This window comes from Dicentrarchus labrax, unplaced genomic scaffold (assembly GCF_905237075.1).
Source record: "Dicentrarchus labrax unplaced genomic scaffold, dlabrax2021, whole genome shotgun sequence".
NCBI lineage: Eukaryota > Metazoa > Chordata > Actinopteri > Moronidae > Dicentrarchus > Dicentrarchus labrax.
The window spans coordinates 3,515,101-3,539,924 of record NW_026136708.1 but is presented as its reverse complement, the minus strand read 5'-3'; the positions used below and the strand labels follow the sequence as shown (position 1 = coordinate 3,539,924).

At 38.5% G+C, this 24,824-nt stretch overlaps 1 protein-coding gene across 1 annotated transcript in view; it reads left to right on the top strand.

Annotated features, from left to right (window-relative positions):
• opn5 (opsin 5) overlaps positions 1–23,254 on the top strand; it is a 49,178-nt gene extending 25,924 nt beyond the window's left edge. The window contains exons 3-7 of the mRNA XM_051409268.1: positions 1,634–1,753; positions 13,760–13,930; positions 16,261–16,595; positions 16,689–16,933; positions 22,351–23,254. Of these exons, the coding sequence (XP_051265228.1) occupies positions 1,634–1,753; positions 13,760–13,930; positions 16,261–16,595; positions 16,689–16,933; positions 22,351–22,417 (938 nt within the window). The 3' untranslated portion in view covers positions 22,418–23,254. The remainder of the gene's footprint in view (positions 1–1,633; positions 1,754–13,759; positions 13,931–16,260; positions 16,596–16,688; positions 16,934–22,350) is intronic.
• The last annotated feature ends 1,570 nt before the right edge of the window (positions 23,255–24,824 follow it).

Below are 24,824 nucleotides of genomic sequence, written 5' to 3'. Positions count from 1 at the left end.
TAATAGAATATCTCCTAATTGTGATGCCCATGGTCAAACTTGAAAACTGTGCTGCAGTGTCCTTTAGGGAGTTGCTGGCACTAGTGGGTGTGTGGGGCTTTCGTGTGGCTCTAATAATAATAATAATGATAATAATAATAATAATAATAATAATAATAATAATAATAATAATAATATTATTTGTAAAGCATTTTTCATAAAAGAATCTCAAAGTGCTACAGAAACCAAGAAACAAAATAACAAAAAGCACTAAGGGCAATAACACATTAAAATCAGCAACCAATAATAATACAAGTGATAAAATACATTAAGAAAAACAGCTAAAAGAGGAGTTGAAGTGCATAGTGAAATGAGAAAAAATCTAAGGACAACTTAAGAACGCCTGCCTGAACAAGAAAGTTTTAAGCCCTTTTTTAAAAGTGTCCACTGACTGGGGTTTTCGCAGATGTTCAGGGAGGGAGTTCCAAATGTGAGGGGCAGCGGAGCAGAAGGCTCGGTCTCCCATGGTGCGGAGTCTTAAGCGGGACTGATGGAGGAGGTTTGTGCTTTGGGACCGGAGGTTACGGGTGGATGAGTGAGGGGTAAGGAGGTCTTTGAGGTATTGCGGGCGTTGCTGTAGATGCAAAGGTGGGTGATGAGGGCTCTATAATCCACCTAAAGTGTGGGCAAACTGCCGGAAGGTTGAGTGTAACACAATGCTATATAAGACAATGATACAGCTTCATCCAAGCCTTTTCCTGTTAGTACCTTTATCTCTTGTACCTACAAACCTTTGTACTTTTTATCCTGTTTTGTTTTTTTATTTTATTTTTATTTATTTTATTTTATTTTATTTTTTTACATATGGTCCACGTGTCACAACTGTGAATGTAGCCCATTTTTGTAATAATTGCTATCTTAATTTAACTTATTTGTCTCACCTTTTCTTTTTTTTTTTTTTACTTCTCTGTGTACGCCACAGACATTTGGGGTGGGGGGTGGGAAGGGTATGATGCTGATGTTGATTATGACTCCATTGCATTGTTAATGTTTTTTTTTTATTTATTGTTTTGAAAATTTTCAATAAATAAATTGTAAAAAAATAAATAAAAATAAAGCATTTACATGTAAGCAAGACTTTACACAGCCTCCCCCTGTGAAGTGTGTATTGGGTTTCTGTATGAAACCTCATAATAATCTTTATATAATAATATAAATTAATGATAATGACAATGAAGGTAAGTGGGCATTTCCTGTCTAATTAGCTACTTGATAAAATGCACCTACTGTATGTCTGCAGGGTAGCTGTACTGTGACATTCTAGTCTGTTTATTGGGTTTTTCTTATCTGAAACTTTACCAGCCTTGTTCACCTGCTTCTGTGCAGCTTCTCTACTCAATGACAGTGTGCTGAAATATAATAAGTCAATATCTATATCAGCCCAACACAAGCACAACAATAACATTTGCATAAAAATGCAAAGTTGTGTGCCTGTGACTGGGGATCCAATAAAAGTATGACCATCCTTCTTGCTCTGCCAGCTAAATTAGATTTGAACTACCACATTTAAGCGCAGACAATGCATTCAAATGAATGTAGAACCAATTGTGACTGGTGTCTCAGAAGTTCTAATCTTGCTCTGTCTCTCTTACAGGAATCATGTCTGCAACGGGGAATGGCTATGTCATTTATATGACCTTCAAACGCAAGACCAAGTTGAAGCCTCCCGAGCTCATGACTATTAACCTCGCCATCTTCGACTTGGGCATATCAGGTATGGGCTTGTGTGTGTTACTGTAATGGAACAAGGTTTGTAGATGAAACATTGTAATGCAAAAGTTGAGCCCAAGATTACGGAATCCATGCAAATTAACTATTCTTAAGTCCCACCCCTTTTTGCTCTGTGCTCCAATAACAGTTGAACAAGTCAGAAACTTGTCAACTTGCTCCATTCCTGTACTTAGATATGTGTTAGGCTTATCTATGTTTAAGTAAGCTAGCAATACGCAAGAAAATCATCATCAATTTTTAGTTAACTAGTTAGATCTGAAAACTAATGTTAAATATCTTAACCCTTTAAGCACCAAAGTCGCAAAACTGCGACACGACACGGTACTGAATCAAACAGCAGTTTTCTCCGAATAGAGTGTTATATCTCGTTCATACTCCCCTCCACTAGTTGGCAGACATCCCGTACTTAGACCTATTCAGAAATACGTCATGCTTCAATGCAAAATCTTCGAGGAAGTCCCATCCAAACTGTTGGGTGAGAAACCGGAAATAGTGTGCCACGGCCCTGTTTATGCTGAAGTGGTATTGCTGGATTTAGGAGTTATTGAGACGAAATAAACGAAAATGACAAGCAAAAAGTTGACGCTTAGGGAAGTGATGCGTCTCCTATTTGCCGATCCTGATTCTGAAGGGGAAAATCTACCTTTGGGAGATGACGGTCGGTCGATTAGTGAGCGTGCTAGTCACGGTGCGTCTTTGCATAGCAATGGCGCTGCCGGGCAAAGCGAGGAAAATACACAAGCACAAACACACGACCCTTTGCCCAACAGAGGTGGGAGTGGAAATGATACACAAACTCGTAGTATCAGTAGGGGAGCTAATGGATGTGGTAGAAGTAGCGAGTGTGGTGAGAATAGCGCTGGGACCAGCGTTAGTGTTCACTCTTTCTACCGCGCCGGTCACACTGCGCAGCCATGGGACAGTGTGCCTGTCCATTTGTTAGGCTATGTGGTGGTGGGGGAGTCTCTCAATATTGTTCATATTGTCTCTTTACTGTGTATTGCAATGAGAGGTTCCACACTCTACAAATACTACAAACTTTTATCTGGATAGATGCAGCTAAAAGATGCCTACTGTTATTATTATCATATAATCATAATAATAATAATAATAATAATAATAATAATAATAATAATAATAATAATAATAATAATGAAGAAGAGAAGAAAAAAAGAAAAGAAAAAGTGTCCTCCAATAGGTAGTGGTGGGTAAAAAAAAAAAAAATCGTAAACGCCTACTGTTTACATGAGTTTTGTGGTAGTAATAGTTCTAGTCTACGACTGTTGGCTTACAATTTACTTTTTCCCTGTTCATCTGATATGTGGACAACATAACAAATAGATGGAGGGGGGTGAATCTGATGAAATAAGTTCAACTCTCTCTCATTTACACTTTGTCTCTATCTCAAACCACTTTCAAGCCAGAGCCTCCTGAAATTTAGATGTAAAAATCTAGTATTTTTCAAAATAAAACCCGGCGCCTAAAGAGTTAATAAAATAAAGATAATTTTGTGCGTTTTATCAGCCCCCCCCCCCCTTTCCTATGCTACTGTATCTAAAGACATGCAAAAACCCTTCAGTACGGTGGCCCTGAGAGCTCAACATACAGCAGCTTAAGAAAACACATGCAAATATATAAAAACTATGTGAATTAAGAAAAGTCTTTACCAATTTGACAGGAAAAAAATGCTACAAAGTGAGAAAATGTAACTAAATACAGAAACACGCTGCAGTTGGTTGTACTCATTTTCTACTACAGCAATCTCCTCATACATGTTGCATTGCTCTCTGTATTTTCATCGATTTATTTTAGTCATTTGCAGCATGTCAGAGGAGTGAAGTGATTTCCATTCCCACAGTTGTTGCCACTCTTGATAAGACGAGGCTGTCTATTCGTTGGTTGTGTTTTCATTACCTTTCCTTTTATTTTTCTATTTCAATGAACTATTGTCTTTCTCTGTTATGTTAACTTTTGTGTTTATTCTTTTAAGACAGACTCATCTTTAAACTCAGAGGAATACTTTGACATTTAGAATTTTATTCTGTCTTCTCTCATAACTGGACACAGTCACATTATGGAAAATAGGTTGACACATTTTCCTAATATATAAAGGTCACTTTAGTTGTCATGGGGAATATACTACTCAGCTTGTGAAGAATGTCTTTCGTGTCTCTGGGGAGATCTTCTTTAAGCTTTACAGAAGTTAGAAGTTACAAAGTGGAGGCCTGGAGATTATACGCTGATATTTGACACGTATAATGATTACCATCTCAGTTTAGTTGTTAGTTTGTTAGCGGTCTAACATTTGTTAACTAGCACCGAACACTAAGCGCAGTTGACGTCAATGGGAAGGTCATTAGTTTTGGAGCTACGTGTTCATACTGTTGACATATAAAAGATGGACGTCTCTTACCACCTCCTCCCACTATACAAAAATGAGGCCAAAATATCTCTAACACACATATTTCGCCCTTCAGAGCCAGAGTTTGCACAGTGGCGTTCGGGATCCCGCCCATATGCCCGGCTGACTCAATCACCAGTAGGGCGCAGCTGTCAATCATGACATAAAACCCCCTTTTTATAGCATCAAATAACTAATTAAAACCAAACCAAGTAGATATTTTCAGGCTGCACCAAAGTGGTGGACCAACTGACCGGCATTGCCATCCCTAGAGCAAAATTGCTAGCATTTTTGGAAGCTAGCTTGACAAGTTGAATTATGCATGGTGCATACAGTATGAATGGTGTGTTTTCACATTTTTCTGATACAGAAAGAGATAAGCATGCAACTACTGTATATTAAAAAATAGTTGCATATTCTGCAGGTTTAAAGAAAAAATGTTGGATAATGTTCCAGGAAGTGTTCAAATCAGTGGAATACTGAAGAACCTTTCATTCAATAGTTGTAACTCGCAGGACTTTACAGTATCATAACATCATTAACACCCACAAATTAACCAGTAGACAGAATGGAAAACATTTCGAACATATATACGCAGCATTTATGAGCTACACATGTGGTTGTGGGTTTTGTCATGTGTTATCACATAAGTGTAACAGCTTATTTACAGCATATTACTCTGTGATCAATGTGCGCTGCAGTTTATTTATAGCCCATTTAGCCATTATAATAAAATTATTATGAACCAAAATGCAATCATTGGAGATGAGACAATAGGTCATCTTGTTCTTTCGGCTTTTTCCAATATCATGCAAGTGCAGCTGCAGAAACCACGAGACATTGACAACCAGAGATCTTTCGGGGTCAAGGTCAAATAATTTTTCACATGAACTGGTTCCCCCGTCAAAACACAGTTCAATGCAAAATGCAATGCAAAAAATCGAACCATGAAAAGTGGTTAGGATGTTACTGGGACACCGCAGTTTGATTAGATTAGCCTTTACAGTAGAAAAACTGCACACACGCACAATCGAACTACAGTGTCACACGCACATTAAAAAACTCCAAATCATACACTCCAAGAATATTGCACAATGCCTTACAGCACAAACCAGTGTGGGATGCTGGCCTGTCTGTGCCCCGCTCTATGCAGACACAGTCAGTGTCCAGTCAACAGAGACTGTGTGTGCCCTGAAAGTAAACAAAGCTGGATCCTCAGCCCATGTGTTTGCCCCATAGCTGTTTTGTTGTTTCAAATGTTATTAAACATGCCTTGTGACATGAATGATGTCATCAGCATATTAAGAATAACTGAAGAGTTTTATTCTCAAAAATGGGTCATAAAGGTCAGGAGATCTTGGTGCACTGGTGAACTGAATCAGCCAGGACACTGTTTCATAAGGTGCCTTGACTCAATCAGATGTCTTGATTTGATTGGACACAAATGCAACCCATCATCAAATTTTACCATCAGTGATTTGAGTCCAAGTCAAGATTTTAATAAAAAACACAAAAGAGAAAGTTTTTTCTTTTTTTAGGTGTACAGTGGGGGTGTAAAGATGTACTAATATGAGTCAGAAATCTATGAATCAAAGTTATGAATTGGCGGACTAAAGCTTTGCTGCATCTCCACTCTCATGAAAGGTAAAAGGTCGCGAGGGTTTCGCATTAAGAGCGTCGAGAGTAACAATAGCGCAGTGTGGCTTGTGAGGAGGACACATAAACAAACGTCCAAAAATGTACAGTGCACCATCAAGTTGAAGTCTGGAAGACATTTGGATTCTATAAGAATGAAGGAAAGTTGGACAAAAGTCTTGCCATTTGTAAGATATGTCGGACAGCAATGATGTACAGTGGTAGTACGACAGATCTTAACACTCACCTGGTGAGACGGCATGGTGACACCTCTGCAGGCGACGAGGAGTCTGTTGATGCTAATACAGCTAGCACAAGTAACAACACGCAAGATATTAAACACTTTCCAGCCACAACTCCAACTGAGCGAGGTCTAAAGTAATCACAGCAAGTCTTTTTCTATGTGTCTGTCAGAAAAGCAATAAATACGACATATATTTCTGAAATGAGACTTTTATCCATTTTTTCCCCCATGCGATAAAGAAAAACATACTTGGGATTCCCTGGTATTTTATAAAATATGTATTTGAAGCTAAGCAATGTTACTGTTATAGAACTGGCTTATTTTAATTAAGAATTTCTACATTAAACAAATGTGAAGAATTATATTAACATTAAAATGCATCGTCCCTGAATCGTATCACAGGCCATGTATCTAGATATGTGTTGGATCGTCTTAGATGGGAGAGATGCACCCCTAGTGCACAGTATGACTAGGAAAGCATCTGGACATTGTCATTTTAACAGACACTGTTGTGAATTTTCATTTCGGACGGCGAGAAAGTCTAATCTCTGTGTAGTATCTTTATGGCTACTTCTTCCTTTCAACCTAGTCACATGATACCAGACATTTGGAGATCTCAGCACCCACCAATCTAAATGCAAGTAGTTGCTTGAATGGCAGTGAGAACGGCCATTAAGAAATGTATGCCCCTTTCTTCATAGATAGCTAATCACTTTGTAAGATGGAGAGAGCTTTTTAAAACATTGAATGTCCCAAGCAACATTCTATGGTACGACACACACAACTTCCGCATGTCACCCCCCTAAAGACTTTAAATTTGGTTCTGCAGTGCAGGGTTTCTTTTCCCTAATTGTCTCCACCCAGTTTTAGCAATAAAAGCTGGGAGAAAGTCCTCAGTCTCTACTTTTGAATTTCTCCTAAGGGGGATCAATAAAGGTTCCTGCATAGGAGGCAGAGTGGCAGAGGTGTGTCACACCTGAATCAACTCCTGATTGTTCCTCCTGATTGCTAATATAGGAGTGATGGTTCTGTCCATTCTGAATCTCTCACCTCCTAGCTAGCAGGGTTTTGTTTTAGGTTCCCTTAGATTTGCTTGTTCAGAATTAGAATCAGAATCAGATTTATTGCCAGGTAGGTTTGTACACATACGAGGAATTTGTCTTTGTGCAGTGGTGCATAAAATATACAATCACACAAAAATATACAAATCACACACAAAAAATAGAGTACTTTTAAAATATAAATAAATAAAGATAAGAAATTGTACAGAAAACAGGAGTGCATTAATGTAATGCATATACACAAGGTGGCCATAAGAGTCAGTGTCAGTGGGGGATCCGGGCCTTGTTAATGAGGCCAGCTGCAGACGGAAAGAAACTGTTTTTGTGGCGTGAGGTTTTGGTCCTGATGGACCGAATGATACGCTGCAGTCTGCCCTTGTCCTTGGCAGGGGCAGCAGCGTACCATGTGGTGATAGATGAGGTGAGGATGGACTCGATGATGGCAGTGTAGAAGTACACCATCATCATCTTTGGCAGGTTGAACTTCCTCACCTGCCGCAGGAAGTACATCCTCTGCTGGGCTTTCTTGGTGAGGGAGCTGATGTTCAGGGCAGGTGGGGCTGGGTTCTTTCTGAAGTCCACAACCATCTCCACTGTTTTCAGAGCGTTTAGCTCCAGGTTGTTCTGGCTGCACCAGGTCACCAGATGGTCAATCTCCCATCTGTAGGCGGACTCATCTCCAACAGAGATGAGCCCAATCAGGGAGGTGTCATACATTTTTTTTATCTGCCATCAGATTAAATTTGTTATGCACAGGAACCTTGCACACTGAGTCCGATGCATTTTATTATTCTGTTCTTTGCAAGATTCACAATACGAGACTGATTTGTCAAACAATGAGGATGATTTTGTGGTCCTCTGACTCAAAGTAGAAAAAGAAGAGGTAATTTGGTCCAAGGTGTTGAGAACAAGGAGAGTTTCACCGGCTGATAAAGGAGCTTTCTGCTCGCTGCTGTCACTCTGTCTCTCTCTCCATCTCTCTTTTTCCCTCACTTGTTTCTCTCCACTGGAGGTTCCTCCGCAGGAAGTCGCCACTCACACAACAGAAGGTGCATCGGACTTGGTGTGCAAAGTTTGTATGCGTAATGATTTTAATCGGATGACAGATTAAAAAAACAGACCAAAAATACGGACTTGGTGTGCAAAAGCCTTTTTAGAAACACAATTCTTATGTGAATCCAAGCTTTTTATGTGATGTAGCATGACCTTCATGGCTTTTTTGCATGCTACCTACAAGTCATACAACTGTAGCGTCTTCTTTCTTTCTTTCTTTCTTTCTTTTCCCCTCAATGAAGATGTATGTATCTCTTTTCATAGACCTTTCCAGTGTCAAGGAATGTTCATTTGATGTCTGCATATGAAATGCTTGTAGTCTGTTATTCCAAAGACAGATCTTTGTGATGAAAGATACATGCTGGTCCGTCTCTTTCGCTCGCACAGTCATTTGTGCTGCAAAACCTTTGGAGTAATGTCCGTTGGTGTTGAAGCTCACACTGTGAGTTGTGCATGAGCTGTGCTCACACAGTAGGAGGTGTTTAGTCAGTGATGCTGAAGATCTAAAACAAAATGATAATTTTTTTTGACAGAACCACTGGATTCAGTTTGAATTTTAGGTCTTTCAGAAGAAAGTTTCAAACTGCAAGGAATCTTTCAGCTCCTAGGTCCAGTTTCCCTGCATAGCACCAAAAACCCTAAACATGGTGTTGTTCACAGTTCTTAGTATTATTAATACATTACCTCTCTGCACAATGGTAAATGTGAAATCACTCTCTTTCTCTCACTATACCATAATAGCAGCCTTGTTTTCCTCAAACTACTGCAGCTGTTACTTTACCCTCCTGGCAACAATCCTCACTGTTACACAACCAAAATGTAAATTTCTATTTCTATTTATTACTCATCTCAGAATAAAACAATACTAGTCATTTGGTCATCAGAAAAATCAGGCTCATGTTCAGTATAAAAGCTTATTGGTAAAGGTATTTTCTACACTGTATGGGATCAGATTCTAAGCAAAAGAACTGATTTAATCTGTGAGTTAAAGCCTTGAACTTTAATAATCAGTCTTTTCTTTTCATTATTTATCCTCTTAAAGTGGCTTTTGTACTAGTACTTTGTCAGAACCGCGGCTTTGAACTGTGGTTGAAAGATCTCTGGTTTCCACTTGAGCCTGTCTTCCTTATTATAGCATACTGGAATCGTCTTCAATTAAATTTTATTTGTATAGCGCCAATTCATAACAGAAGTTATCTCAGTATACTTTTCAAATAGAGCAGGTCTAGACCGTACTCCTTATTTACAGAGACCCAACAGTTCCCACCATGAGCAAGCACTTCGGGATTGACGGAGAGACTGCAGATGAAAAAGAGATCAAATTATTTTCTGTGGCAGCAAATGCAACACATGGACCCACTGATAACTATGCTATAAAGCTTTACTAGGAATTTAAGTTTGAAAAACCGTAACATTAACTATTATGTACTGGCACTTCCCACGCGTGCAGTTGGAGCCTCTTGTAAGAAAGCCACCAGCTAAGTAATGCAGCAAGGTGGAACTGTTGTTGTGGGGCAGTGGGTCTGGCTGGACTTAATTAACAGTAATAAGAGGCATCTGCTGGTGATACTTGTGGGGTATTCTGGGCTTTGTCTCTTCCATTAAGGGCTGGCACACTGCATGCAGCATGGGGATTTCGCCACTGAAACAAACCAATTGAGTTTGGTTGTATGCAGGTCTTTTCCGTTACCCAGTATGCCGAGCAGAGTTGACTGGGATTGCAGATGTTCTTGCCTGGGGTGTGATAACGTTGTGGCATATTTGTCGGGCATTACAAAAATGTAATAAATAACTTGATGTCTGAGAGGCGTCTTGCCTTAATGTAGCAGTTTGCACTAGTGCGCTGCCTTTACGAGGTACATGTCTGCTTACATTTACATTTATCTTGTGTGTCTGTATGTGTGTTTCTAGAGCTTCTTGAGCATGGGCATGCAAGGGTTGTCGGGGAAATCCATTCCATTAATTCCTTATTTAGTGCCCACTTAAAATGATGGTTTTTGAATAAAAACTTTGTTCCTGTTGTCTGTGGCGACACAATACAACGACTCATTTAATGGGGCATAAATGTTTTTCTAGTGCCTATCAAAGCACTGCTGGCCTCCATGTCCATGCCTATGCAGCTCCAATCTCAGCAAGCCTTCCTAACTAGTTTGTTCAAGTCAAGTCAAATTTTATTTTTATAGCCCAAATTCACAAACCACAATTTCCCCCAGTGGGCTTTGCAATCTGTACAACATTCAACACTCAATTTGGAAAAGCTCCCCAAAAAACTCTTTTAACAGGGAACTTCAACTTCAGATTTTGACGACAAAAATACCACTATATGCACAATCTCCTCTCAGTCATGGAGACAAAGCTTGTTCAGCTTGTTAGCGTCTCTCGTCCTCGTGCTCCGTACCCAGAACACAGCAGCATAAAAGATGGCTCTGCCTACCACAGACAACATCGGCTGCATCCCGTTTGCAGTTGTTTGGTCCATCATTTTGTTCTAGACTGGACTAACTAACTATTGGACATCCAGTGTGGTAGAGATATTCATGGCCTAATGACTTTCTTCTTCTTTTCCAAATTAATGACATTCCCGTTAACCTCAGATGTACTTTGTGTTTAGTGCTAATTAACAAAAGTTTGAATGCTAACATGCTAAAGTAAGGTGGTGAGCTTGGTACCTGGTAAACCTTAGCATGTTAGCATTTTGCTAGAAAGGTGTATTAATTAACATTTGTTAAGAGAAGTAAATAATAATCAAAGGATATACCAAACCTGACAAAGGTCCTTTTTAAAGTAAAGAATCAAAGAGTATTGGCCTGCAACAAATGAATGGACTGACCTGTTAGGTAATGCAGTATTAGTGGAGAGTAATGTAAGGTGTGTTTTCTTGGTTGTTAACTAATAGCAGCCATAAGTGCTTATGGAAACATGTGATGACAGGGCGATGATGTAAACACATCACAATCTATTATTTAAAAACCTCTCAAAAATGCATGCCCATACATTAAAAGTAATTCAAATAGTTAAGTCTAACAAAGTATTTTTTTTATTTTAAACATTGGTTTAAAAATAAATATTTTGACGTTATGAAATTGAAATCATGTAATTGCTTTTTTTTTTTTTTACCTTGCATAATACTTGATGTCACCCTCAGTGCTCTAATCCTCACTAATCCTCCCCTGTCATTAAGCCTTTTTGTGGGGCTTACAAAGACATGGCATGCTCTTCCTGATCCTCTTGAAACTGCTAATATACTATCATAAACTAGTCTCTTAAGGTGTCTAAAAGTGGCCATTATATTTAAAATCATGTTGCAGTTTATTTGCCATTTCAAGACAAAAACACTGATAAGAGTAAATAAAAGTAACCGTCATAGATGTACTGACCTTATCTTGTCCGGAAGAGCTCAGAACAATCCAAAGAAGACACTCTCCGGATCAAGAGAAGCAAAATACATTAACGTTATGAATATTCTCCATTATTCAAATTAGTTTTGGCGCCGAGGACCCAAAAAATAAAATGGAAAACAACAAAAAAAAAAAAAATTTTTTTGGGAGAAATTAATGAAAAAACCGCCAAAAAAAAAAAAAAAAAAAAAAAATTTTTTTTTTTTAAAAAAAATTTTTTTTTTTTTTTTTTAGGGGAAAAAAAAAAAAAAAAAAAAAAAAAAAAAAAAAAAAAAAAAAAAAAAAAAAAAAAAAATTTTCTTTTTCTCCTTTCAAACCCCCCCTTCCCAAAATAAAAAAAAAAAAAAAAAAAAAAAAAAAAAAAAAAAAAAAAAAAAAAAAAAAAAAAAATTTTTTAAAAAAAAAAAAAAAAAAAAAAAAAAAAAAAAAAAAAAAAAAAATATTTTTTTTTTAGCTCTACATGTCTCATGGGTGCTCATGCCCTTTTTAAGGGAGTAATTTGAACTATGCATGTAATAAGGAGCTAGAAGACAACCACCAGGCCAGAAAAGCCAAAGGGGAAACACAACAATTGCCTGATTTCTAGAGATGAAGGTTTTTTTTGCTGTTATTGCTGTGACTCAGAATGTGTAAACACTATCTAACCCTCCGAACATGTGAACAGCTGTGTGGAAGTGTTTGTACATGCTCCGCTGGGTTTTTAGTGATTCCAAGAAAACATTTGGTTCGTCTTGTTTCATGCAATCCTGCCTGGAGAGGTTTTGATGTTTATCCCCTATTCATGCTACTTGGGCTTGGCATGCCACAGGGCTCTTGGCCTGGCCAGCTCTCCAGGAAACGGGGCCGACATCTCACACACACCATAATAATCAGGGAGTCACCGTGGTTTCCTGCAATGAGGAGTACACTTAGGACAGCTTATTAGCCCTTGTTGTGTGTGAACAGTTAAATAAGTCCAATGAAAATACAATGGCTACCATTCACACTTCCGTAAGACGGGGCCATTAGCTTTCAAGGAAGCTTCTACAAGAATTACTAACATTGCTTTGTGTTGATAAATCGGCAGTTCTTCCTTTGTCACTCCTTAATGCTGTTGAGTAATGTTTGTTTGTCACAAGAGCTGTCACATGTATTTCTGCTTTTTTATTTGAGTTGGAAATACCAGGAAAGGAAAAAGGAACTTTTGTCTTCAGCGCTACAAGACACTGACTGGGATTTTTCTGCCCACGTTTTATGTAGTCTCAAGTCAAGGCAACCTGCACCGCAGCATATATTTTCCATATGAATAATCTTGTATTTTTATTGCATTCTTGAAGAAAACGGATAAAATATTGATGACACTATTTATCAATGTGTGTCATGTGTTTGTCAAATAATAAAGTGAAATATAATTTTCCCCTCTAAATCAATAAATAAGATAAAAAAGAAGTGTGTAGTAAATCACACAATTCTCTCAACTTTTAACTCCAACCTTTAAAGCCTCTTTTTTATGCTTTGACAATATCAAAGCACAAAAGTGTCAATTTTTCATGAAATGGCTCCACCAACCTTTGAAATATGAGATCGAAAATTGGAATGACTGATTGTGGGTGAATTATTTAATTATTATTTAAAGTGATTTCTCCTGTTATATACAGTACATGTTTTGTCTGTAATTTATGATATTTGTAGTTGACATGAAGATCTGAAAATCTTATTATGAAAATTGTTTTTTTTTTCTTAATTTATTTTACTTGTATGCAGTATATGCACTATTTACCATCTGCCTGATATTAATCTGATCTGCCTTGTAAGGGTTAGACAGTGTTATATAAATAACACAATAACAAAAACTTCATTCATTTATTCTTTATGTAACAGTCTTAGGATAGGACATATGGATAGCAAAGTGAATGCTGGCTCTGTTTGTGATCTGTGGTGGAGAAAGGGTTGTGGAGGTGGTGAGATGTATAGCAATAAATCGATGTTTGTACAAAGCTATTAGTTTAGAAGTTAATTTAAAGCAATAATTATTATTCATTTTGTGTCTCTGTTTTCATGATTTAAAATGAAAGTTTCTTTTTGACAAACTGTAACTTAAAGATTTGATACTAATATATTCTTCTCCTTCTCCCCTTTTCTTTCTTTTTCCGCTCACTCCCTTCCTCTTTTTTTTCCCCGTTTCATGCTCCATCTTTTCCCTTCTCTGTCCTTGCAGTGACAGGAAAGCCCTTTTTCGTTGTATCTAGTTTCTCCCACCGCTGGTTGTTTGGCTGGGAGGGTTGTCGGTTCTACGGCTGGACGGGCTTCTTTTTTGGCTGTGGGAGCCTCATCACGATGACTGTGGTCAGTCTGGACCGGTACCTCAAGATCTGCCACCTCAGATACGGTACATCAGGATCTCCTTTAACACGGTCTCCTAAACGTTTCAGCTAAGTTACACCGACAGGAACTAATCAGGCCCCAGACTGTAGAGGGAATTAAAAAAGATTTTTGGCAGTAGCCATAAATGTGTACGGGTCCACAATGGGGGGCAGGCTGGGCGCTAGGATGAAGTGACTGAGAGGGCTGTTAAAAAATCGTGAGGGGGCAGTTTTTTCATAAAATAAAATGGATTGATTTAACCAGGCAATGGCTTCAGAAAGGCTAAATAAGAACGTATTTTACTTTTGAAACCGTAGCCTTTTTAATCAGAGCCTCACTAGTATCACTGGCAGAGCGCTGAGTATTTTTTAAATATATGAATGAAATCAGCAGCAGAAGGCGTGTAACAGCTGACTGTCCTTCACTTCCCTGTTGTTTCCCTTCCGTCTGTAGACTGTTACAATGGGAGAGATAGAAAAAGTTAGAACCACAAAAAGCAAGCAGGTGAAGAAACCACTGATGTGTTCTGTCTGTCTGTCTATTGATCTCCTCCCCTCTTCAGTACTAACCTGACCCAAACAATAAATTGGGTCAGGTGCCCAGACTAGCTTAATCATCACGTATGACTAATTATGAATTGACAGTGCAGTGCCTCTCCCTCGCTCTCGCTCTCTTCCTCTCCCTCGCTCTCTCTCTCTCTCTTCCTCTCTCCCTGTAATCAACTTAAACAAATAATCCACTCAGACCATCCAAACAAGATGGTATTTCCTTGAATAGAATTAAAATGTCAGTGTTCAAAATGAATGGATGTATTGATCTACACAATCCACAGCAAGACATTAACATGATAGAATAAGTTTCATCTTCACAGGATTTGAGCAATAAACATAAATAAAACTTTTGCGGGTAAATAATGAGATATATGAGCTTTGAAATGTTTTTGAAAAAAGATTTGGTGTCATAATCAACCACACATGCTAGTCGTCATTTCTAGAAATGCACAACATTGGATTTTTGCCGATGATATGCCGATATTTCGTCGCTCATTTTAGCCGATCGCCGTCACCAATATATGCACATATTTTTTCAACCTAATTGGAAGGAAATCAATTCTCTCCTGTACTGGAATTAACCCTATTATTGTGTCTACTCCTTTTGTGATGGCCCACTGTAAACTGTAAAATTCATTCTACTTTAACAGACTTTGAAGAATCCTGACAAAAACCAGGGCAAATCTGACCTATTTTGCAAGTTACAAAACAAGTAAATAAATGTAATCTGTCCACAGGGATCATGTGAAAGTAAGTGCATTTTACAACTGCACAGCCATTAAAGGCCAACTGACCAAATAATAAGAGACCTAGTGTTCTCCTTTTCACACTATTGAATAAATGAGCATAAATTAGCAGAATACATATACTTCAAAGATCCTTGCTTAAACTCAAGAATATACTAAAGCTGCAGAAGGTAACTTTTATAAAAATAACTTTTTGTCCTATTTGCAGAAACTTTCACTATATCCTGACAGTAGTACATGAGACAGATAATTTGTGATAATCAGGTTCCTCTGGCTCCTCTTAGTGCTCGATCCACCAGGCCTAAATGAAAACAACCTATCAGAGCCGAGAAAGATAGTTGTCGAGCCATCTGTCAAGCCACCAACCGAAAGTGGCTTTCTATCCTTCTCAGCTCTGATTGGTTGTTTTTGTTCAGGCGTGGTGGGTCGAGCACTAGGAGGAGCCAGAGGAACCAGATTTTTTTTTCACAGATCAGAATATAGTGAAAGTTTCAGAAAATACAAGTTATTTCTTATAAAATGTATCTACTATGGCCAAAAATAGGATGACCGCTTGCTACTGAGGTAAACAAATACCTGGAAAAATTTAAATAAATGTAGCTCACAAATCCATGAGTTTCTAATTGGTCCTGGGGGTGTCGCAATTAAGTTTTTTTGGTCTGGACTGGAGAAGAGGCTGCTGACAGGTGTTTTTTGCTGATGCCTGTTTCTCTTTGTTCACCACAAATTGGTTTAAATGACCTGGATGACAGGTCTCTTGGTGGGTAATTACATTTTTAATTTTCAGTTAAAATGACCGGTCTTTGTGCTGCTCAAAGTGGAAAATACACGCTTGATGCAGTGATGGGGATGATAAGTTGTCAGGATTTGATTGAATTTCAGGTAATTGTCACTTTATTGTGAAGGCAGAAAATTAGTTTGGAAGGCAAGATTTATACCATCCACACACTACAAAAGTAAGAAAATGAGGTTGGAGAAAGAATGATGGACTAGTGGTGAGAAATCCAATTTTAAAACTTAAATTAAATCTAAACTCTGTCTGTTTTTTTCACTCTTAGGTACATGGATAAAACGCCACCACGCCTTCCTGTGCCTGGCCTTTGTGTGGATGTATGCAGCTTTCTGGGCCACCATGCCCCTGATCGGTTGGGGGAACTATGCCCCGGAGCCCTTCGGGACCTCCTGCACGTTGGACTGGTGGCTGGCCCAGGCCTCCGTGTCCGGCCAGAGCTTTGTGATGGCCATCCTGTTCTTCTGTCTCATCCTTCCCACAGGCATCATTGTCTTCTCCTACGTCATGATCATCTTCAAGGTCAAGTCTTCTGCGAAGGAGATATCCCACTTTGACGCCCGCATCAGAAACAGCCACAGCCTCGAGATGAAACTCACTAAGGTGGGTGAGTGTGGCAAACAAAAGGTTTCAGTGCTGCTCTTGGAGGAACCGTTTGAAGGACCAATCTGTGATGTGCTTTGTATCCTCTCCCAGGTGGCTATGCTGATCTGCGCAGGCTTCTTGATAGCCTGGATCCCTTATGCAGTGGTGTCAGTGGTGTCAGCGTTTGGGGAGCCAGACTCGATTCCCATCTCTGTGTCTGTAATTCCCACGCTGCTGGCTAAGTCCTCAGCCATGTACAACCCCATCATCTACCAGGTTGTGGACCTGAAAAATTCCTGCATGAAATCCTCCTGTTTTAAGGCTGTGAAGGAACGCAGGCATTTTAGGAAGTCAAGGTAAAACGGAGTGTTATCTTTCTAGCCTTTATTCCTGAGAAATTGTAGACGAAGCATAGCTTTCGTTCAGGCGGAGCACTGGAGTTATGCATGCATTAGCTGACTGGGATCAGTGGTTTTTTTCACGCTTCGTAAGGATCGGCTCATGCAACAGTTGTGTGGCTACCAGCTGACCAGACACGTCCCACATACAGTATTCAGTCAGGTGCACAGGGCAGACATTATAACCTCTCACTGTTACTCTGCTAATACACCGCTTGCTGCGACACCTCCTTCACCAACCACTCAACCACACTAATGCACACCCCCAGTTTAGAGAAGCAGACAGGAATACCACGACAGAAGTAAAGCTGCTGTGGACAGGGGTTGTAGTAAAACATACTTTTTGCCACAGAAAAAAAAACTTTTTAAAGTATTTTTGGGGGCTTTTATTGCCTTTTATGATAGTGACAGTTGATGATAGACAGAAAAGGGGGCAGAGAGAGGGGATGACACGCAGCAAAGCGCCACAGGTCAGATCTGCAAAAACTCTTGTTCTGTGTACTCTGGTTCCTGAAGGTATCGTCTTGCCTCCATAGTGAAGGTCATTTTGTTGTCGCTGTCATAATTCATGTCTCTTACTGTCATGTCTCATTTTTATTTACTTGTGTGTGTTATTTCTTCCATAAACTGCTGTAATGCCGGTCCAAACAGCTGATCTGTGGTATAATACAATCACTGCACAGTTGGGCTCGTGCATAGGAATACTGCATTACAGAAAATTGTAGTGCCAAAGGAAAGGGCCGTGGGATGGCAAAGCATAGTATAGCGCATACTTTTTAATATGTTATTGTTGCACCCCCTCCACAGCAGCGCTTTGCTAAGCTTCCCTGCAGGCACTCCTGTCTGCTAACCGCCATCTACTGTAGGTAATACACTGACTGTGGATAAGAAACTCATACAACCCCACTTTGAAAAAAAACACACAATATCCCTGTATATAAGTGTCTCAGGCTGAATTTCAATTTAGCTAAACCTTAGCGCCCATTTGACACATTTTATGTCCCAGTGTCATAACCTCAGTGAAACTGGGACACGCTATTGCAACATGCAAGGCAAGCAAGCAAAACAAAAAAAACTGCCCTGGAGCCCCAGATTCCTTGTGTGACAATTAGATTATTGTAATTTGATTTGTTTTTTAAAAGTGCATAAATAAAGCACAGTATGAGCTCAAATGATAAGGGCCTGAAGGTGGCTCCCGCATCTTTACCCCGTTTTGAGGCCTGTGTGGAATGCGTGCATCAGTTTGTTTTAAAACCTAGTTTTGATACTTATATTACTTCTATTCAATTCAATTCAATTTCATTTCATTTGTATAGCGCCAATTCATAACAGAAGTTATATCAGGACACTTTTCAAATAGAGCAGGTCTAGACCGAACTCTTTATAACATTATTTACAGAAACCCAACAGTACCACCATGAGCAAGCACTTGGCGAACGTTATATTGTGCATATTTCTAACTAAGTGTGTGTTTACTTAATTGAGGCAAACCTGGGGAAGGTATTCCAGCATAGATTTACTGGTTTACTCGGGCCTAAGCAAAATTTAATTAAGCTATCATGTGTAGTCTGCTATGTGCGCTGTACCTTATGAGTGCTAATAGGCAACAGGACACATAAAGAATACATAGGGAGTGGGAGGAATGTTCCAAGACGGTACTCCATTCATTACAAAGAGGGTCATCACTGGACACATGCAGAAAAAGCTCCTTAGGCTTCCGCATTTTGAGATTGGAATCCACGATAAAGTCCTTTGCTGGCTGAGCCGACTGACTTCCTGCACGCATAAACGGGATGAATACAATTAATAGTTTGTAATACTCAGAAAAACTGTATTTACTTTTTGAAAGCAATTTCTTTTGTAATGTTTGCATGAGGGAAAAATTCCTTCTGGGCTAGTGTGCATCATGTGAGCCATGGTTGTCACTACGCCAAAATCCCCTCACAGTCCACTACTGTTCATGGGGGTTTGCATGACAACATTATGCTTCCTGTTTTTCCATCACCCAAAGCATAATGGAAAAAAACTCACATTAATATTCAGCACAAATAATATTGACAATACCATAGAAATTTTGTTGCATTTTCGATTGTACAGTATAGTAAATACCAAATGTTGGTATTTCTACATAACTGTGAAACAGACTCAGAATGGCACAAACAGGGTGGTTTCAGATATTAATGTGATAAAATGGTAAATTTAATAGAATTTCCTGATTCCCATTTAGGAAAAACTGCAGAAGCATTTATGACACAATACGTGGCTGCTGACATAAAATTGCCAGCACCAAGTACATTTTAAAAGTCTTTACACACTTTTAAGAGTTTTTTGTAGTTATTGTTAGTTTTAAAGTGGGTTTATTTGTACCTACAGTACAATTTCTGCAGTTCAAGGAATTCTATTAAAATCTACAGAACAGGGGTCATTATGGAGCATAAAGGCACCGTGATCCAAAGTCAGTTGTCAGTAACAATAAATGTGATTGTCCCAAAGCATGCGTTGCTTAAACAAAGCTTTCAGTGTTCTTGTAAGTACACTTGACTTTAATATAGTTTTGCCAATACTCATCTATTGTAATAGCTTGTCTTTTCTGCTTCTGCCTCTGTGAAGTGGTACAACATTCAGAGCTTTTGATTGAATGCAGTTAATTCTCAAGGGCATCGGGCAGTGAGGACTCTCACAGCAGGCTACAGCAAATGAAAGTCTTCACTGTTAAGGTTGCTGCTAGTCTTTTATAATACAGGATCTACGCAGGGGGTATTCAACTCCATTTGCCCGAGGGTTGGCGCAGACATGGTGGGGGCCGAACTAATAATGTTATTGTGCATGTGACACCTGTAGTTAAATGCGGTTTAACACTTCAGGACACAGAATTCTGCGGGCTGCTAAGCAAGTTACTGTGGTATTAATAAAGGAGTCAGCCTGTCACCTGCAGCTCTTCGTCGAACAGCCTACTGTGGCTGCTGCTTCTTTTTCCATTCCAACTGATCCGCTGTCAAAAAATGCCCAAAATTACTGTTGTCTTGCATTTTAGATAAAACAATATTGGGCAGCAAGCATCACGAACAGAACACATTGCATTTCATGTGACAACTACTAAATAATAAAAATCAATTAAATGCTTTTAATGTGAATGCTGCGGCGGCAGTAAGTAAATACAAGTCCACCTGAGAAAAGATAGAGATGGTCCAATTACAGATCTGAATGGCAGACGGTATTTTCTGTCCATTGTGGATTTTTAAAAATCTTTGCTTAAAAACCCAAAATTGTTTTGGTGTTTCATTCTTTTATATTTGTTAGGGTTATGCTGTAATATTTAAGTATGTTGTTTTGATGGTTTGAGGAACATTGACACAGGATCATGGGTCCTGTCCTTTTGTTAAATGCCACTGCTGCAATCAGCCCTAGTGCCCTATGATCCTGAAAATGATCGATGTGAGAAGTTTTCAACAAATGCTCTTAAATTACACACTTTTTTCCAAAGCAGTACTTAAGGGCGAGTGCTGGCACATGCAGTAAAGCACTTCGTATGGATGCTAAATAAATACACTTTAAAGCAACTTTATTATTATTATTATTATTATTATTATTATTATTATTATTATTATTATTATTATTATTATTATTAACTGAAAGTGTTTAAGGACACACACCTGAAATTGTTTAGTACAGCTTTCAACTTGCTACTCTTTATAAATAATGCTACCAAGTTAAAGTCGTTTTTGATGGATTTAGCAGCTGCTGGAAGCAGGTTTTACTCTTTCAGCTCATATTAAACCTAAACTGATCATCAATATTCATGTCATCTATTGTGAATGGCATTCTGTCATAATTTCCATATTAGACCTGCTGTATTTAAGCATGTGGCAAACAACAGATGCATCATAAATAAGAAGAAAAGAGAAGCTATGGAACCTGAAAATACACCATTAGGAAACGATGAATCTATTGGATGAAGAGGGAAAGGACAGCAGAAACTGGTGGATCAGTTGGTGAATTAATGTGTGTGTTAGTTTAGTTTGTTTCTCTCATTTCTAATGGAATTTCAAAATGACATTAGAAATTCTAATTTAATTTTTCTATTTAAATGTTATTATCACTTATCTCTCAACAAAGAACTACAGTGTTTATGGTAAAAGTATAGACTTCTCAAATTGTTTCATTTAAATAACTTTTTGTGCCCCAAAGAATATTTTTAATAACAATATTAAACACATAAATCAAAGATAGTAAAGTTAAAAAAAATTTAATCATATTTGTGTATCTTTTTTTTTTTTTTAATCAACTTATCTCTCATTAATCATTACCCCTCAGATTTAGGTTGGGAACCACTGGACTGAATTAGCTAACTGTATACAGTAGTTCAAACTAGCTACACCTACACTACTTTTAAAAGTAAATTCAGGTACTTCCATACTTTTGCTTAAAGGTCCAGTGTGTAACATTTAGGAGGATCAATCGGCAGAAATTGAATATAACGTATAACATAGTATGATAACCTGAATGTAGGAATCATTGTGTTTTTTTTGTTAATTAGGATGAGCCGTATTACAGATGCCACCTGCTGTGACCTGTGCCATGTTTCTACAGTAGGCCAGAGCGGACACTGGCTGTAGATTGGGCAGGCTAGGTGCCACTAAACCTTCACACTGTAAGAGAAGAGTAGGATTTTGGATGCAGAACTTATACATATAATGGAGTCTTTTTCTATTAATGCACTGGTGCTACAAGGAACTTCATTCTGTGTTGATTCTGGCGGCCCCTGTGGACAAAAGCAGTAGTGTTTCCACAGCCTCATTTCATTGATTTCGTGGGGAATCCGACCTGGCAGGCATTCAGAATAACTACAGAAATAGCCAATCCTCTCGCTGATAGACTTATTTGTTTATGTAGGCCATATAGAGGCATCAGTATTAAACAACCATTGAAGAACTTCTTGAACTATAAGCTGCCATTTTATCCTTCAGATTAATTAGTAAAAAGCTTGATCCCATTATAGAACTCTAATATCTGTAACTTACAGCAAGAGTTATCTTTGACAAATGTGTGGGAGTATTCACGAGGTTTGGAGATGGTGTCTTTGTTTCAGTACAAATGAATGGATGAAACAGATGAAATTTAGAAAAAAAATTAATTGAAGAACTAACTTTCTTAGTTTGTAATTAAAATGTACTCACACCAAATCATTCATTTAAATCAGGGAAGTCACATTTTCAACCAAAAACAACTTGATCATACATTACAGTACGATTTCACTGACGGTTACAGTAGCAAAATATGGCTAAAAGTACATTTTGAAGGTTTTTGGTGTTAAAAACAAAGACATTTCTAACAGATGTCGCTGTTTCCTCCTGTTTTTTTTTATGTCCTTGCAGGTTCTACACCATCTCTGGCTCTTTAAGGGACAATTCACCAGCCAAAGAGGCTCATATTGAGGTGTGAGATGAGACACTTTAGACTGTGCACCCCCCTTCTGGACAGTTCGCCTTGTTCCCTGCCCCCTGTGCCCTACACTTACCCAATCACACGCTGCCTGTCACCTGCTACGACGTCATCGACCACTCACGTCTGCTCGTCTTCGCACCACGCAGAGTATCTGTTTGCTTCCCACAAGCCCCCCTCCCCCCCTTCCTTGGAAACATATCTTTTCCTACGAGGTTTTCCTTACTCTGTGGAGTTGACGTTGTCTTGACTGTGGTTACAACATACAAGTGGTGTTTTGTGTGAGCTTCTTGACTTTTTCAGTATAACAGACGCACATCTGTCAATGCTATGAAAAAAAACCAGCACACGTGCTACTGATTAACTAACTAGTGTTGTTCTCGTAAAACAGCTCATCTCAGGTTGACATCTGGGGCTATAACCTTGTGTGAATCCAAATCTTGCAAAACTGCGAAATTGCTACAAAATTTTCAAATATTGAATTTATTTTCAACGTTTCTAAACCTGAACTGCAAAATGAAAGAAAAAGAAAACTCAACCTGACGTGAGCCATGTAAAATCAGGTTTGGGTGTAACCGTCAAGCTCAAAGTTGTATTTTAACTGTTGTCTTTTGTACTCCTGCACCTGTGGCTTGTATACAGCAAATCTATATTTCAGAAGGCAATGAATACTTCAGCTTATGTTCTAATCAGCCATACAACTGCACACATGGAGACATTACTTGACTTTAATCAGTGACTTAAAACATTGCATTTACAGGGTATTGACATTCTGCAGTACTATTCTAAAACATATTTGTTCCTTGGCAGCTCAAGGTTAAACCCATCACAAGAAAACACAGAAGGTTAAACCCATCACAAGAAAACACAGACGAGTGGACTTTACTTTCACAACCATTCAGTTTGCATTGATAGCAGTTTGATCTTACACACACACATATATAATGGATTGCTGCAGAAAAACAGATGGACACACTATTCATTTAAAGTAAGACGTTCATGTAATTCTTTCATTAACTACCAAATCTACAGTTTGGGCCATGGGTACAGGAACATTTATGGTTGATTCAGGGACCATTTTTAAATCTATTTATTGTTGGTTTGTTGTTTTTGCCACAGTGAGAAATGGCAGCATTGTTTCCATATCGCATTAAAGAAATAGTTTGACGCAAAATATATCACTCTCGTGCCTGCGTCTTAAGCATGGCATTAAACAGGAGACAATTAGCTTAGCTTAGCATAAAGACTGGAAGCAGGGAGAATCATCTAAGGTAAGCCATCTTAGCCATGTAAAAAAATTAAATAATACGCCTACAGTCCCAACATCTTTAAAGTTCAAATTTTATGGCAATCCATGAGAGTGAGAATTCTCGAGGGATTGCTACGATCTGCAGGGCAAAGGTCACATGACCAACAGGGGTAATTGAGCTTGCTCTACGGCTAGCAAGCTGCTAGATAGCATCTCTAGTGCCAGCTGGCCACTATTGGCTGAACAATATATTACAATATTATCTAAAACAAAAGACACTGATGGTGGGTTTGACAATATTTTTGATAGTTTTATAATAACATAATGGACACATTTCAATTGGAACTGATAATTGAAAGTTACACGTGTTACAGTGGCATTCATTATGTGATATTAGTCCAGACATTCTGAACAGAGCTGGTAGAAGTCTATTTCCACATGACAGACCCACCCAGTATAGACTTTGGGGCAAAATTCTTCATTGCTGCTAACTCTTTTGGTAAAATCGGCCATTTTGAATAAAAAATATGATAATAATAATGATGCAGGACAGTGCTTTACCACATGTTGTGCAAACTGTCTTTGATTGTTGTTAATTGGAAGGTTTCTCCCCTTTCTCTACCCACTTGAGTTTGCAACTACAGTTCTATGGTAATATACTGTGATGCAGAATTTACATTTGATTTTTAAGATTTCTTTTTATTATTCAAATCTGAATTTAAAAGAAGTAAAAGTGGTAAGTGGTGCTCGACGGGGATCCTACCAGTTTTACAAGCAATAACCCTAACCCTAACCCTCGACCAGCTAACTAAGCTAGCTAGAGAAATGTGGCCTACATGTGACCGGTGTTTTTCAGGTTGTAGCAGTCAGTTGTGTCTCCCACAAATCTTCTCATACAACTCTTGGCGAGAAAGCAAATAAGCACACTTCCCAAAATATCAAAGTATTCCTTTAGCAAAAATTTACTTGCTTGAAGATTTTCCTGTTAGCACACACCTGGAGTCTTATTCATGAAAATGTTTAAATTAATGTTTAATGTTCATTAATGCACATTTCTGGAACGAGGGAAAGCATTATTGCGTATTGTCTTGCCATATTGTCTCATCATTCCATCAATCATAAATGAGCGTTAAGTGTTAAGCTTTTCAAAATGTCAAT